The sequence below is a fragment of the Chelonia mydas genome, chromosome 3 (genome assembly GCF_015237465.2).
Source record: "Chelonia mydas isolate rCheMyd1 chromosome 3, rCheMyd1.pri.v2, whole genome shotgun sequence".
Lineage (NCBI taxonomy): Eukaryota > Metazoa > Chordata > Testudines > Cheloniidae > Chelonia > Chelonia mydas.
This window is the reverse complement of record NC_057851.1, coordinates 194,226,508-194,239,862: the sequence shown is the minus strand read 5'-3', so window position 1 is coordinate 194,239,862 and position 13,355 is coordinate 194,226,508. Positions and strand designations below refer to the sequence as shown.

At 43.9% G+C, this 13,355-nt stretch overlaps 1 protein-coding gene across 12 annotated transcripts in view; it reads left to right on the top strand.

The window, feature by feature from the left end:
• The window catches only part of PLCB4 (phospholipase C beta 4), a 323,966-nt gene that overhangs the window by 107,083 nt on the left and 203,528 nt on the right, over positions 1–13,355 (top strand). For all 12 annotated transcript variants that reach the window (XM_043544061.1, XM_043544062.1, XM_043544054.1 and 9 more), the window contains exon 3: positions 6,972–7,041. In XM_043544061.1, coding sequence (XP_043399996.1) covers positions 6,972–7,041 — 70 coding nt within the window. The remainder of the gene's footprint in view (positions 1–6,971; positions 7,042–13,355) is intronic.

Below are 13,355 nucleotides of genomic sequence, written 5' to 3'. Positions count from 1 at the left end.
GTAATGTTTTGGTTTTGCAACTCAGTGTATTCTTTGTTGCTGAACTGTGTGGTGAAAGAGTAAGAATATGTAGAGGAAATTATAAAAAAGAAACTTCCTTCAGTCTGACATTTATTTAATGGTGGAACATGCATCTTAATTTTTTGTGATTATTTTGTTTTGTTGTTGATTATATTATGCCATCACGAGCACATTGGCTGTTCTCAGCTAATACCTTTTAAAAAACAAACCCAAACACTTATTTGGTGCTAAATAATTTTGTCTGTTGTTTCACACGTTAGAGCACACATGTGAACATGATATCACAGCAATCATGACTTTGTATTTCTATTAAATATTCACTTTGCAGTTCTAAGCCATTTTTCTGCCACTGTGAATGTAGGGCCAGAGCCTCAGCTGGTGTAAATCAGTGCCATTCTGCTGCCTTCACACCAGTTGGAAGTCTAGCCCTTACTTTCAGTTCCACATACGAGAACTAGCTTATTTGACAGCTGCAGGCCATGTCATAACATTTGGGGTTAGATTATGAGAAGCCCCTATCTATTTTCACTGGCTCCCTGCTTCTCCACATGTGGCTGTGTATGGGGATGCTGTGAAGGGGTCAGAGAGAAGTTGGGTCTGTGTCTCCACTCCATTTGTGCACAAACTCAGTGCAAGGGCAGGAGCATTCTCCTCCATTCTAATCCCCACCCTCTTCCCAGGCATAAATCACATTCTACCTGAGCTACGATCTTCCCAGTGCTCTTCCCGGGGTGGCAGCTCTGCACCCCTGCCGCCTCGAGGCTGATTCTTAAGAGCCATGACCTCAGTCCTTAAAATGTTAGACCCTTCCTTTAATGTGACCAGCCAACCAATGGATTCAGTGCCGTCTTTAGCAGTAAGTGCTGATTCCACATCCGTGACGAGCTTCTGCTGGGCCATACACCAAGCTTATAGGGTTGGAAGCGTGGGGTCAGGTAAGACCTTTCTTATACAGGCATTGTTTTGGAGGTTTTTTTTCTCGTTTTACATCTTAACGTGTAAAATAATAAATAGTCTAAAGTTGCGGGGGGGGGGGGGGGGGGGGAGTTTTAAAAACAAAATTGCAAAAAGCAAAACCGAGCTAGCCACTAAACATCTCATTTACTCATTCCCCTCTTCACTGGTGCCATGCTCCAAAGGAATCTCATGATTGATATGACGTCGTGAATGACAATCTGTGGCTGAGCTGGATGGGATGGGGGGTAAAGGAAAAGAGGAGTTTTCAGATAATGCACCAAATGCCGCTCTTTCGGGACAGTCAGGGCAAACTGCAACTGAAGGCTGTGCCAGGCAACCAAAGCACTCTCCTTCTTTAAATCAGAAGTGACTTCCTTTAGCCAGCTCTTCATTGGTGACCCCTACCTGATCTTCTGTTAGACCAGGACTTAAGTTTTAAGATATGAAATATATTTTAAAAATATCTGACAAAATGTGCACCCTTAATCCCACAGTTCTCTCTCTCTCTCTCTCTCTCTCTCTCAACGGTTGGAAGCTCTTGCGAGCTCACTCTGCTTTGCGAGGCAGGAGTTTTATGGGTCTCCTCTCTTCTCCGCAGGAGGCTACTAATGGCGTACCCACCTCTGGGTCAGTTCATTTAGCTCTTTCCTCCTGAAGACGGTGTACTCTGCTGATAAGAAATCAGTCTTCTGGGCCAGGAAGCAGCATGCAAATTTTTAGATTACATGGAATTTGATCCATCTTGCAGCTGGAGACTTGTTGCACGGATAATTCCTGGATTATGACAGGCTAAAAGAAGGGGTGTGTGTGTGTGTGTGTCGGGGGAAATAACATAGAGCATTCTCAGACACAGCCAGATAATCTCCGTCAGGTTGCTGTGTTCAGGGAGATGCTATATCAAACCTCTGGGTTTAGTTGAGGAATAATGGGATTACTGACAGTGGGCATCCAGAAGTACCAACCAGGATCCAGGACTCCACTCTGCTAGGCTTTATACAAACACCGAGTAAGAGACAATTGCTGGCCCAAAGAGTTAATGTTCTAAGAAAAGTCAAGCCAGTCAATCTAGAAAGTAGCTTTGTGTGAAGAATGCAAACTTCTCATATTGTTACTAGTTAGGATGAAATTGCATATTGAATTTAAATACTAGGGTATAAATTCTGACCCCATTGAAGTCAATGGGAGTTTTGCTATTGACTTTAGTTAAGCCAGAATTTCACCCGAGAGATTTAACAGTAAACTAGCCTTTGGTCCAGGAGTTCGTACATCACTTCTGGACCAATAGCAATAAATCTGAGCAATGCCAAGGGACCAGTGGGAATTGCAAGATCCGATATCCAACAAATGGCTAGGATTTTTAGATTTCCATTGGCACATCATATTCATCTCTAGTCTTGGCAGGTAGCCAGATACTGGACATTAAAATTTCATTGTTTTAAATACCATCTTTCTTCTTCACTTCAATTTGGACATGATTTTTTATAACGGTTGTTGTGAACCTCTTTAGAAATTGATGCTTTTACTGCTAGAAGGCATTTTGAAATCCCAGTTTTTAAACACTGTAAGGCGTTAATCCCTAACTCCAGCAGTTCGTGAAATGACAACTGCTAACATCATATTACAATTAAAGTTGTGGGGATGGAGGGGGAGAGGGATAAGATGGTTTAAAAAGATGTGATTTAAAGTCCAGTATATTACAACTTCTCCTGGCTAGAAACACTTTGGCCATATGAAAACCCTCAGGATCTGTAAGAATTTTTCAAGAATGTAATAATAATAATAAAAAAATCCAGTACCAGCACAGCTATGATTAAAGCTATCTTCCATATTAATCTTCCAAATAGTCAATCATCCCAATATTGTATGTTCACATCATTACAGAAATTGCTTTACTACTCTGCCTGGAATTTCTCTGCAGCGCTTCCACTGAAAAATTCCTCCAGTAGTTTGCTTAGTAACAATATATTTCAGTTTGCAGCATACTGTACAGCTGACAAGTTACAGTGGAGACCACGGACAGATTTTAATGTTGTCTTTGGTGGCTTAAAACCTAAGCAACTCTCCATTTACTTTCTCTGTTTATTTTCTTTTAAAATTTAATACTCATATATTCAGAGACAGGTAGGGAATGCATGCTTACTTATCCCCTTTTTTGGTTATCATTCCTACTCGATTGGTAGCACCGTCATTCGTTTGTAAACGAGAAGATCCTGGATGTGTATCTAAACATTTCTTTGTTTGAGGTCTCAGGAGTGAAATTCCCTGAGTGCAGAGGGTGTCACCTAGTGCTAACTCTAACCCTGTTCAGGGAGGTCGGAGGGAGACGTGGCCAAGCAGTAGAACCTATACTCACCATGCTGTGTGGCTCCAAAATTTAGGATGTCAGTTGGAGACTGGCTGGTGTGGGGGGGAAGTGCCTTGTTCAAATCGAGTGTCCCTACATGTGGGGGGTGGGTGGGTGCGTGAGTGAAGAGGGACTCTCTCTTATTCTAGTCTGTAGGCTTGATTAGTGACTATGGAAGGTGGCCTGTTCTCAGGTTGAAATATGGGTGAATTGCATTCAGCCCAACCCCTTCTTATTTGTATTAGTTCTTAGTCCGTCTGTCCATTTACTTAGGCATTGTGAAGGAACTTACAGCTGTGTGCAGAAAGCACGCAGTATAAACTGAAATAACTACGCCATGCAGTACATGGCATATCAGTTATTAATCTTGTCTGACAATTTCTGTCCTCCGGTAAACCGGCAAGGTTTTTTTTTAATTGAACTACACCATTAACCCTTTTGCACGTTTTTTACTATATAGACATTCAAATGCTTAATATATATAAAAAATCCATATCCGATATTAAACACTTAAATGCATAATAATGAAATTTACAAATAGCCATAAATTATTACCAATTAACAAATAATTAGTATGTACAATAGTAGTTTGTAAGGCCCAAAAATAGTTCCATGAGCACAAACTATTCCTTACATTATTTTAGTAGTGGCATGTGTATTACAATCAGCAGCATTCAGCATACTGTTATATGCATTATTGAAGTTTTGTAGGTGCTTAAACTTAAAATCCCTAATTTACAAAAGGAAGACAAATAAATTAAGTTTCACTGCAGTAGGCAGATGCCTGATACTAGTGGTCCATCATGGTTGGTCAAATCAATAACACACTTTTAATTCATGATGATATAGTTAACCACAAGCATGCACACACCATGGGCCGCAATTCCCATTTGCTGGCCACAAAACAGCCTCTTGGTTTATCTGGGCATCTGATTGCAATTACCGCCATATGGGCATGGCTAGGCCTCCATATCACTCATTGTTAAAGTGAATTATTTAGAAGTATTGTTAAAAATGTGCTTATGTCCTGATGCATAAAATATATGTCTTTATGTTTTGATAACTCTTCAAAAACTATCATTTCTATTGTCTGCCTTCCCAGAAAGCTGGGGGGAGGGGGAAAGGTGGTTGCAGTTTTTTCTACTGAGAAGTTGGAGCTTAGTTTTTTTTTTCCAGGGGATGAGGAAAAGATTACCCAAGCTTTCCCCTCCTTTACTCCTCCTTACAGCCAGTGTATATTGCTAGGATCTTTCTGTGCAGAGAGCTGGAAACAGTTCTCATTCACTGCCCCGAATTCTCAAGAGGCTGATTTTCCTGCCTCTAGAGCCTGGGCAGATGCGGGTTGGATGTGGGTACCAGTGATGTCAGCATCTGTTACCAGAGGGTTGTTAGGTCCCAGATTGAGGAACAATTTATGGGCATGGACAGACTTGCTAATTATTGTGCAGTCCCTTTCCATAGGGAAAAGTTAGTTTTCATTTATGGGGGGAAACTCTCAGCACAGTTGTGATGAGGCAACTAGAGCGTCTGGAGCCCTCTTTGGATTGAGATCCGCTTCCATGCTTATTCTTTTAGGTCTGTCAGCAGTTTTTGTTACCACTGGCTCCCCAGCAGAAGTAAACAGAGCTGCTCTTGAATGATTCCTTTCTTTTTGAGAGAACCCAGAGGTTAGTATAGTGTGAGCAATTGTCCATCTGCCCAAGGGCTCCTGTGTGTGGAGTTCCAAGTGTTTCTAGTATGTAACCCCTATGAGGCTAGTCAGGGAGACAATGCGGTGATGTGGTCTGTGGAACATTCGGTGTGTGGGTGACAACTCTGCATCTCCATTAATGAAATGCAAATGGTGCAGTCATGCAATTTACCCACCGTCTGGCTGGGCTTGGCTCTTGGCTGAGAGCTAGCTGGCTGAGAATAAACCTGGATCAGGCACAGGTAATGTTTGTTGGCTTGAGGGGGGGATGGATAGCTCAGTGGTTTCAGCACTGGCCTGCTAAACCCAGGGTTGTGAGTTCAATCCTTGAGGGGGCCATTGACGGATCTGGGGCAAAAATTGGGGATTGGTCCTGCTTTGAGCAGGGGTTTGGACTAGATTACCTCCTGAGGTCCCTTCCAATCCTGATATTCTATGAAAAAAGCCAGAAGAAATGACAGATCATTTTAGTTCCTACTCCAGATGGAGTATGCCTGCCATGCTGGCACCAAACAACACTCTCCATTCTTTTGTGGGTTGGTGTCTGATATTTCATATAGTGGAGTTTTATGTTTTGATTTCCAGAATCTATATTTTTGGCCATCTTGCTGAAATGCTAGATTTACTCAGCCATCACAGAGCATGAGTATATTGAGTGCAACTCATTCTCTCTTTCCTTCTCCAGTTCTTGGCTCCGTGCACACATACATGTGGCTAAAACAGAGCTTCCTGCTCTTCCCCTTTAAGCCCTTCCTCAATCACTGTAGACAACACCACCATCTTCCCTGTCACTCATGCCTGTAACCTGTAAATCATCTTCGACTCAGACCTAGATCCTCACATTCAGGCTATGTCTAAATCTGGCAGATTCTTTCTGCATGACATGTCCACCAGATGGCCTGTCCTCTCCATTCATACAGCTAAAACGCTCATCCAGGCTCTCATCGTCTCGCATCTCGATTACCGTAACGTTCTCTTTTCTGGCCTTGACAAATGCAACCTTCAAACAAGCACCGTTCTCCCAGGCTGCCCCTCATGCCTGGGAGGAGCTCCCCATAAGCATCCGCAAAGCTACCTCATTAATCCATTTCAAACTCTCCTTTGCTGGGATGCCTACAAAAAAACTTGCCCACAGTTAGGCTGCCGGTATGCTGAGACCACAGCCTATCATGCTATGATTTAGTTGGGGTTGGTCCTGCTTTGAGCAGGGGCTTGGACCAGATGACCTCCTGACGTCTCTTCCTACCCTAATCTTCTATGATTCTATGCCAACCAGTACTGTTTCCTTGTACTCCTCTCTCTGTCTGTCCATATCCATCTGTTGTCTTATTACAAATAACATATAAGTAATATGCTGCCTTGACTCTTTCAAGTGCCACAGCCTGTATGTGCAATGAAACGTGGCCCCATGGCAGGCTGGGTATTTAGTGCCATATGCAATATGGCAAAGCCCTTTCCTCCACTTTGTATAACTCCTGTCTCTTGTACTGTTCACTGGTCCCTTGTTACTCCAGCTGTCTATTAGCCATTCTCAGGTGAAGTCTCTGCTAAAGTTTATTGTGCTCATCTAAAGAAGAACTTTCAGCAAAAACTATTAAAGTCAGCTAACATTTATTCTGGAAAGATTACAGATATGGCAGTGTTATTCAAGTGCTGCTTTCTGATCTTTATTAATTATTTAGGATGCTTTACTAATGTTGAAATCTATCCTGGCTCAGTGCAGTGGGAAATGGTGTGTGTGATCCATAGCTTCTAACGCTATCAGTTGTGATTTGTCTCTTTTCCATTAGGAGACATATAGCTGTTACTTTCCCATGATTTAACAAAGGCATAACCAAAGCTTGTTTTTAAATGTTTCTCTTGATACCATACATTTCTGGACTTTCAAAGGGATGTTTTTCCAATAGGAGATTTCAGTAGATGGCACCAGCCTTATTGATCTGTTTTATTATTTTACAGAAGGAAGACTTTCCCAGCACATCTGTCTAATCTGTCCAGCTGTTTAGCCAGCCAATCGAGAGCTACTTGGGTAAGTTACCTGCTTGTAGGCTAGCAATGATAACTGACTAGCAGTTGCAAATGCAAGGTTAATGGCTTTTTTTTGCTTTTTGTTTTCTGTAGAAGTTTAAACTTATGGTTTGACATATCACCTTTTGTTCTGGAATAATGATTGTGTGTAGCTGAATATGTACTTGGCTTCACATAGATCCTATTATATGGAGATTGTATGTAGAACTGAATGAAAGGATCAGTGAATTGAGACAGAGGCGGTTTCCACGTAGTCAGGACTCAGATCATACAGAGCTTTATAAGACAATGCTAATAGCTTGAATTGCACCGGGAAGTGAATAGGTAGCCATTGCAAATGTTATTCCCTATGGTTGATGCTGATGAGCAGGTGGGCAACTGCATTCTGCAGCAGCAGAAGTTAGATTAGCTGGCCCGGCCAGACCTGAGGAAATCTCATGCCAGTAGTCAGAAGGTCGTGATGGTGTGGATGACCACCTTGGAGAGAGAGGTTTAATTGTGTAGCCAATGAAAAAGTATTCTTCTGGGCACCAGTGCTGCTTGTGGAGCCATTGAGAAATGAAAAGCACTCTGTTTGCAAACTGCCGTAACAAAGGCAGGGCACGACCCCTCAATAAATCGGCATACAACACAGCTAGGGCACCCGTCCAGCTTTCTCTCGGTTCATACTGACCTGAGTACCTGAGCTAACAAAGGCCCAGCCAAATCATCCATCCAGTTCTCGCGGAGACAAACAAAATCCATAGTTAAAGGGGTGGTTGTGACTTTATTAACCAGTGACCCCGCAATGAACATCATGGAACTGCCAGGATGAGAAACCTATGGGACTAATAAATGTTGACTTCTTGGCCTGTGTCTGGAAGAGCTCAAATTGCCTAGTCTCTCCATGCCTGTTGCAACAGGAAGCAGAGATTTCGAGCACCCAGAGAGATCTCTTTGGTCTGCTGTGACCTTATCTCACAGCAGCATTACTCAACCTGCTCAGTCACCTTTCAGTATCTATTGCAGGGGAACAGCTGCCTGCCCAGGAAAAGTCTCCCAGGACAAGGTATAAATCCCATTTATTACCTCTGAGCGTCCCTCTCCAGGGGGAAAAGAAATCGAGGATATTAAAAAACAATCAGCCACCTTTCCCGATGGTTCCCAAACCCTACCTGGATCTCTCTCCACACGCTGAGTGGCCAAGTGCCCTATAAACCCAACCCACTCATGAAATTGTCGAGTTTCGTCCTGATTAATCTAGTAAAATTAGGAAGAGCCTCAGTAATCACCACCACAGCCCTCACACTCAGACACTCTCGCCCCCAGGAGATGCCTACTCTGCCTAAACACTCTAGAATGGACTGATTAGTCCTATCAGAACCCTGGGCCAAATGGACCCATCTCCGCTGGCTCCGAACCAGCCTAACAAATCTCTGACTCCTGTCCTGGTGGTGGCGATGGTCCTAAATATGGCTTCCTGCCACCCGTGTTGTGCTGGAGACTCCAGACAAAGTTGGAAGCTCTGGAAAAGAGGCATTGAAGGAGGGAAGCTAATAGAATAAGACCCCCTTCCCACACCCACAAAATTGTTGGCCACACAAGTATCCCAGTACCAAATCCCTCTCATTTCACGTCCCCTGCGACGTATCTACCAGAAAATAACAACCCACCGTATTGCCTGTCTCCTCGTCTTTTCCACCCACGTCCTCCAAACAGTGCAAGAGATACTCGGCACTTAAATCAGGGATGGGGAGGGGTTGAAGAAATATATCCCTTTCCTGGAAAGACAGCTGGGGCTGCGGTGCTTTGCATGCAACAAATCGTTATTCTCACAGAAGTTGTGAATGGATGAATTAATTCCAAGAGATAAAGTAGCCAGCAATGGCCCAGCCACTGAGGAACAGCAGCCACAGTCTTTCTTTGAATTCTTATAGGGTCTGACGAAAAATACCCCTTCCAGAAACCATGTGAATAGCAATGAATGAGGCTCTAATGGAACAGTGACCTTCACTGGAATCCAGGGTGTTCTCATTGTTTAAATGACGGAGAGCAGATGAGACGGGCAGTACTGCTTGCTGAATGCCCATGTGCTTGCTATTCCTTATCTTTACTGAGTAGAAAACGCACCACTCCAGCCTGTCCATCCAGATTACCTCTCAGAATCATTGGTGTTGTATGTGACTGATAATTTTGCTATAGCATTTTGAAGGTTAACAAAATGCACAGATACCCAGGAATGCCAGAATAATGGGGAAGGGTGGGGGGAGGTAAGAAGAAAAAACATGCTGATTGCCGTTTCAAGGCAAAATGTATACACTTGCATTCACATTCTTAGTGGCACTTAGGTTTTCCAATGTGATTGTGCTGCATTTCTGTGTATTGTAATATTCTAACATTTTGAATCAGGTGGGACTTTGCATTTTGATGAGTTTCTAATAAATGACAATTATTAAATGTTGATTTCAGTTTTTCAAATGGCAGTGTTAGAGCATAATCTGTAGCAGTGGGTTGCAGTTTCTCCTACACAAGTGACAATCAATAGCATCTGTCATATTAGTCCTTTATTATTATTACTAATTATTTGCTTTCATCAACACCCACAGTGCACTCCCTCTATATGAACAAATAGGAATTCACGATCCTTGCCCTGGAGAGCCTGCAATCTAACTAGACATGTTCAAGATCACACATCAAGTCCACGTGATAGAACTAGGAAAAAAAACAAGAATCCAAATGACCAGTGTTCTCTTCTAATCACTACCCCTCCCCTCTCTTCCCCCCCTCTACACCATATTGCACTAATTAATATCCACTCAGAATTTTTGTTCCTTTTCCAGTACCTACTTCTGATACTGCCAGAGTTATTTGGTTTTCGTGTGGATCCGCAGCTCTATGAATAACACTTTCATATCATAGAATCATAGAATATCAGGGTTGGAAGGGACCTCAGGAGGTCATCTAGTCCAACCCCTGCTCAAAGCAGGACCAATCCCCAACTAAATCATCTCAGCCAGGGCTTTGTCAAGCCTGACCTTAAAGACTTCTAAGGAAGGAGATTCCACCACCTCTCTAGGTAACGCATTCCAGTGTTTCACCACCCTCCTAGTGAAAAAGTTTTTCCTAATATCCAACCTAAACCTCCCCCACTGCAACTTGAGACCATTACTCCTTGTTCTGTCATCTGCTGCCACTGAGAACAGTCTAGATCCATCCTCTTTGGAACCCCCTTTCAGGTAGTTGAAAGCAGCTATCAAATCCCCCCTCATTCTTCTCTTCTGCAGACTAAACAATCCCAGTTCCCTCAGCCTCTCCTCATAAGTCATGTGTTCCAGTCCCCTAATCATTTTTGTTGCCCTCTTCTGGAGGCTTTCCAATTTTTCCACATCCTTCTTGTAGTGTGGGGCCCAAAACTGGACACAGTACTCCAGATGAGGCCCCACCAATGTCGAATAGAGGGGAACGATCACGTCCCTCGATCTGCTGGCAGTGCCCCTACTTATACATCCCAAAATGCCATTGGCCTTCTTGGCAACAGTGGCACACTGTTGACTCATATCCAGCTTCTCGTCCACTGTCACCCCTAGGTCCTTCTCTGCAGAACTGCTGCCTAGCCATTCGGTCCTTAGTCTGTAGCAGTGCATGGGATTCTTCCGTCCTAAGTGCAGGACTCTGCACTTGTCCTTGTTGAACCTCATCAGATTTCTTTTGGCCCAATCCTCTAATTTGTCTAGGTCCCTCTGTATCCTAGCCCTCCAGCGTATCTACCTCTCCTCCCAGTTTAGTGTCATCTGCAAATTTGCTGAGGGTGCAATCCACACCATCTTCCAGATCATTAATGAAGATATTGAACAAAACCGGCCCCAGGACCGACCCTTGGGGCACTCCACTTGATACCAGCTGCCAACTAGACATGGAGCCATTGATCACTACCTGTTGAGCCCGACAATCTAGCCAGCTTTCTGTCCACCTTATAGTCCATTCATCCAGCCCATACTACTTTAACTTGCTGACAAGAATACTGTGGGAGACCGTGTCAAAAGCTTTGCTAAAGTCAAGAAACAACACATCCACTGCTTTCCCCTCATCCACAGAGCCAGTTATATCGTCATTGAAGGCAGTTAGATTAGTCAGGCATGACTTGCCCTTGGTGAATCCATGCTGACTGTTCCTGATCACTTTCCTCTCCTCTAAGTGCTTCAGAATTGATTCCTTGAGGACCTGCTCCATGATTTTTCCAGGGACTGAGGTGAGGCTGACTGGCCTGTAGTTCCCAGGATCCTCCTCCTTCCCTTTTTTTAAAGATGGGCACTATATTAGCCTTTTCCAGTCATCCAGGACCTCCCCCCATCGCCATGAGTTTTCAAAGATAATGGCCAATGGCTCTGCGATCACATCCGCCAACTCCTTTAGCACTCTCGGATGCAGCGCATCCGGCCCCATGGACTTGTGCTCGTCCTGCTTTTCTAAATAGTCCCGAACCACTTCTTTCTCCACAGAGGGCTGGTGACCTCCTCCCCATGCTGTGCTGCCCAGTGCAGTAGTCTGGGAGCTGACCTTGTTCGTGAAGACAGAGGCAAAAAAAGCATTGAGTACATTAGCTTTTTCCACATCCTCTGTCACTAGGTTGCCTCCCTCATTCAGTAAGGGGCCCACACTTTCCTTGACTTTCTTGTTGTTGCTAACATACCTGAAGAAACCCTTCTTGTTACTCTTAACATCTCTTGCTAGCTGCAACTCCAAGTGTGATTTGACCTTCCTGATTTCACTCCTGCATGCCCGAGCAATATTTTTATACTCTTCCGTGGTCATTTGTCCAATCTTCCACTTCTTGTAAGCTTCTTCTTTGTGTTTAAGATCAGCAAGGATTTCACTGTTAAGCCAAGCTGGTCGCCTGCCATATTTACTATTCTTTCTACACATCGGGATGGTATGTCCCTGTAACCTCAATAAGGATTCTTTAAAATACAGTCAGCTCTCCCGGCCTCCTTTCTCCTTCATAAAAAGAAAAGGAATACTTGTGGCACCTTAGAGACTAACCAATTTATTTGAGCATAAGCATCCGATGAAGTGAGCTGTAGCTCACGAAAGCTTATGCTCAGATAAATTGGTTAGTCTCTAAGGTGCCACAAGTACTCCTTTTCTTTTTGCGAATACAGACTAACACGGCTGTTACTCTGAAACCTTTCTCCTTCATGTTATTCTCCCAGGGGATCCTGCCCATCAGTTCCCTGAGGGAGTCAAAGTCTGCTTTTCTGAAGTCCAGGGTCCGTATCTTGCTGCTCTCCTTTCTTTCCTGTGTCAGGATCCTGAACTCGACCATCTCATGGTCACTGCCTCCCAGGTTCCCATCCACTTTAGCTTCCCCTACTAATTCTTCCCGGTTTGTGAGCAGCAGGTCAAGAAGAGGTCTGCCCCTAGTTGGTTCCTCCAGCACTTGCACCAGGAAATTGTCCCCTACACTTTCCAAAAACTTCCTGGATTGTCTGTGCACTGCTGTATTGCTCTCCCAGCAGATATCAGGGTGATTGAAGTCTCCCATGAGAACCAGAGCCTGCGATCTAGTAACTTCCGTTAGTTGCCGGAAGAAAGCCTTGTCCACCTCATCCCCCTGGTCCGGTGGTCTATAACAGACTCCCACCGCGATATCACCCTTGTTGCTCACACTTCTAAACTTAATCCAGAGACTCTCAGGTTTTTCTGCAGTTTCATACCGGAGCTCTGAGCAGTCATACTGCTCTCTTACATACAATGCAACTCCCCCACCTTTTCTGCCCTGCCTGTCCTTCCTGAACAGTTTATATCCATTCATTACAGTACTCCAGTCATGTGAGTTATCCCACCAAGTCTCTGTTATTCCAATCACAATTCCTTGACTGTGCCAGGACTTCCAGTTCTCCCTGCTTGTTTCCCAGGCTTCTTGCATTTGTATATAGGCACTTGAGATAACTTGCTGTTTGTCCTGCTTTCTCAGTATGAAGCAGGGGCCCTCCCCTCTCGTGCTGTCCTGCTCGTGTTTCCTCTCGGTATCCCACTTCCCCACTTACCTCAGGGCTTTGGTCTCCTTCCCCCGGTGAACCTAGTTTAAAGCCCTCCTCACTAGGTTAGCCAGCCTGCTTGTGAAGATGCTCTTCCCTCTCTCTCAGAAGTACCTAAGTGAATTTAAGTCTCACTGACTTTCAATTCCAGCCAAATTTTGAAAACTTTCCTCTGTGACTGTTTGGAAATTAAAAGAAGTGGGGTTTTTCCCCCCTCATCTAGTAAATATTTCTGAAGGCCATAACTATATAGCAATTGAATAGACTAGATTTATCTACATAATCTCTTATGAGATTG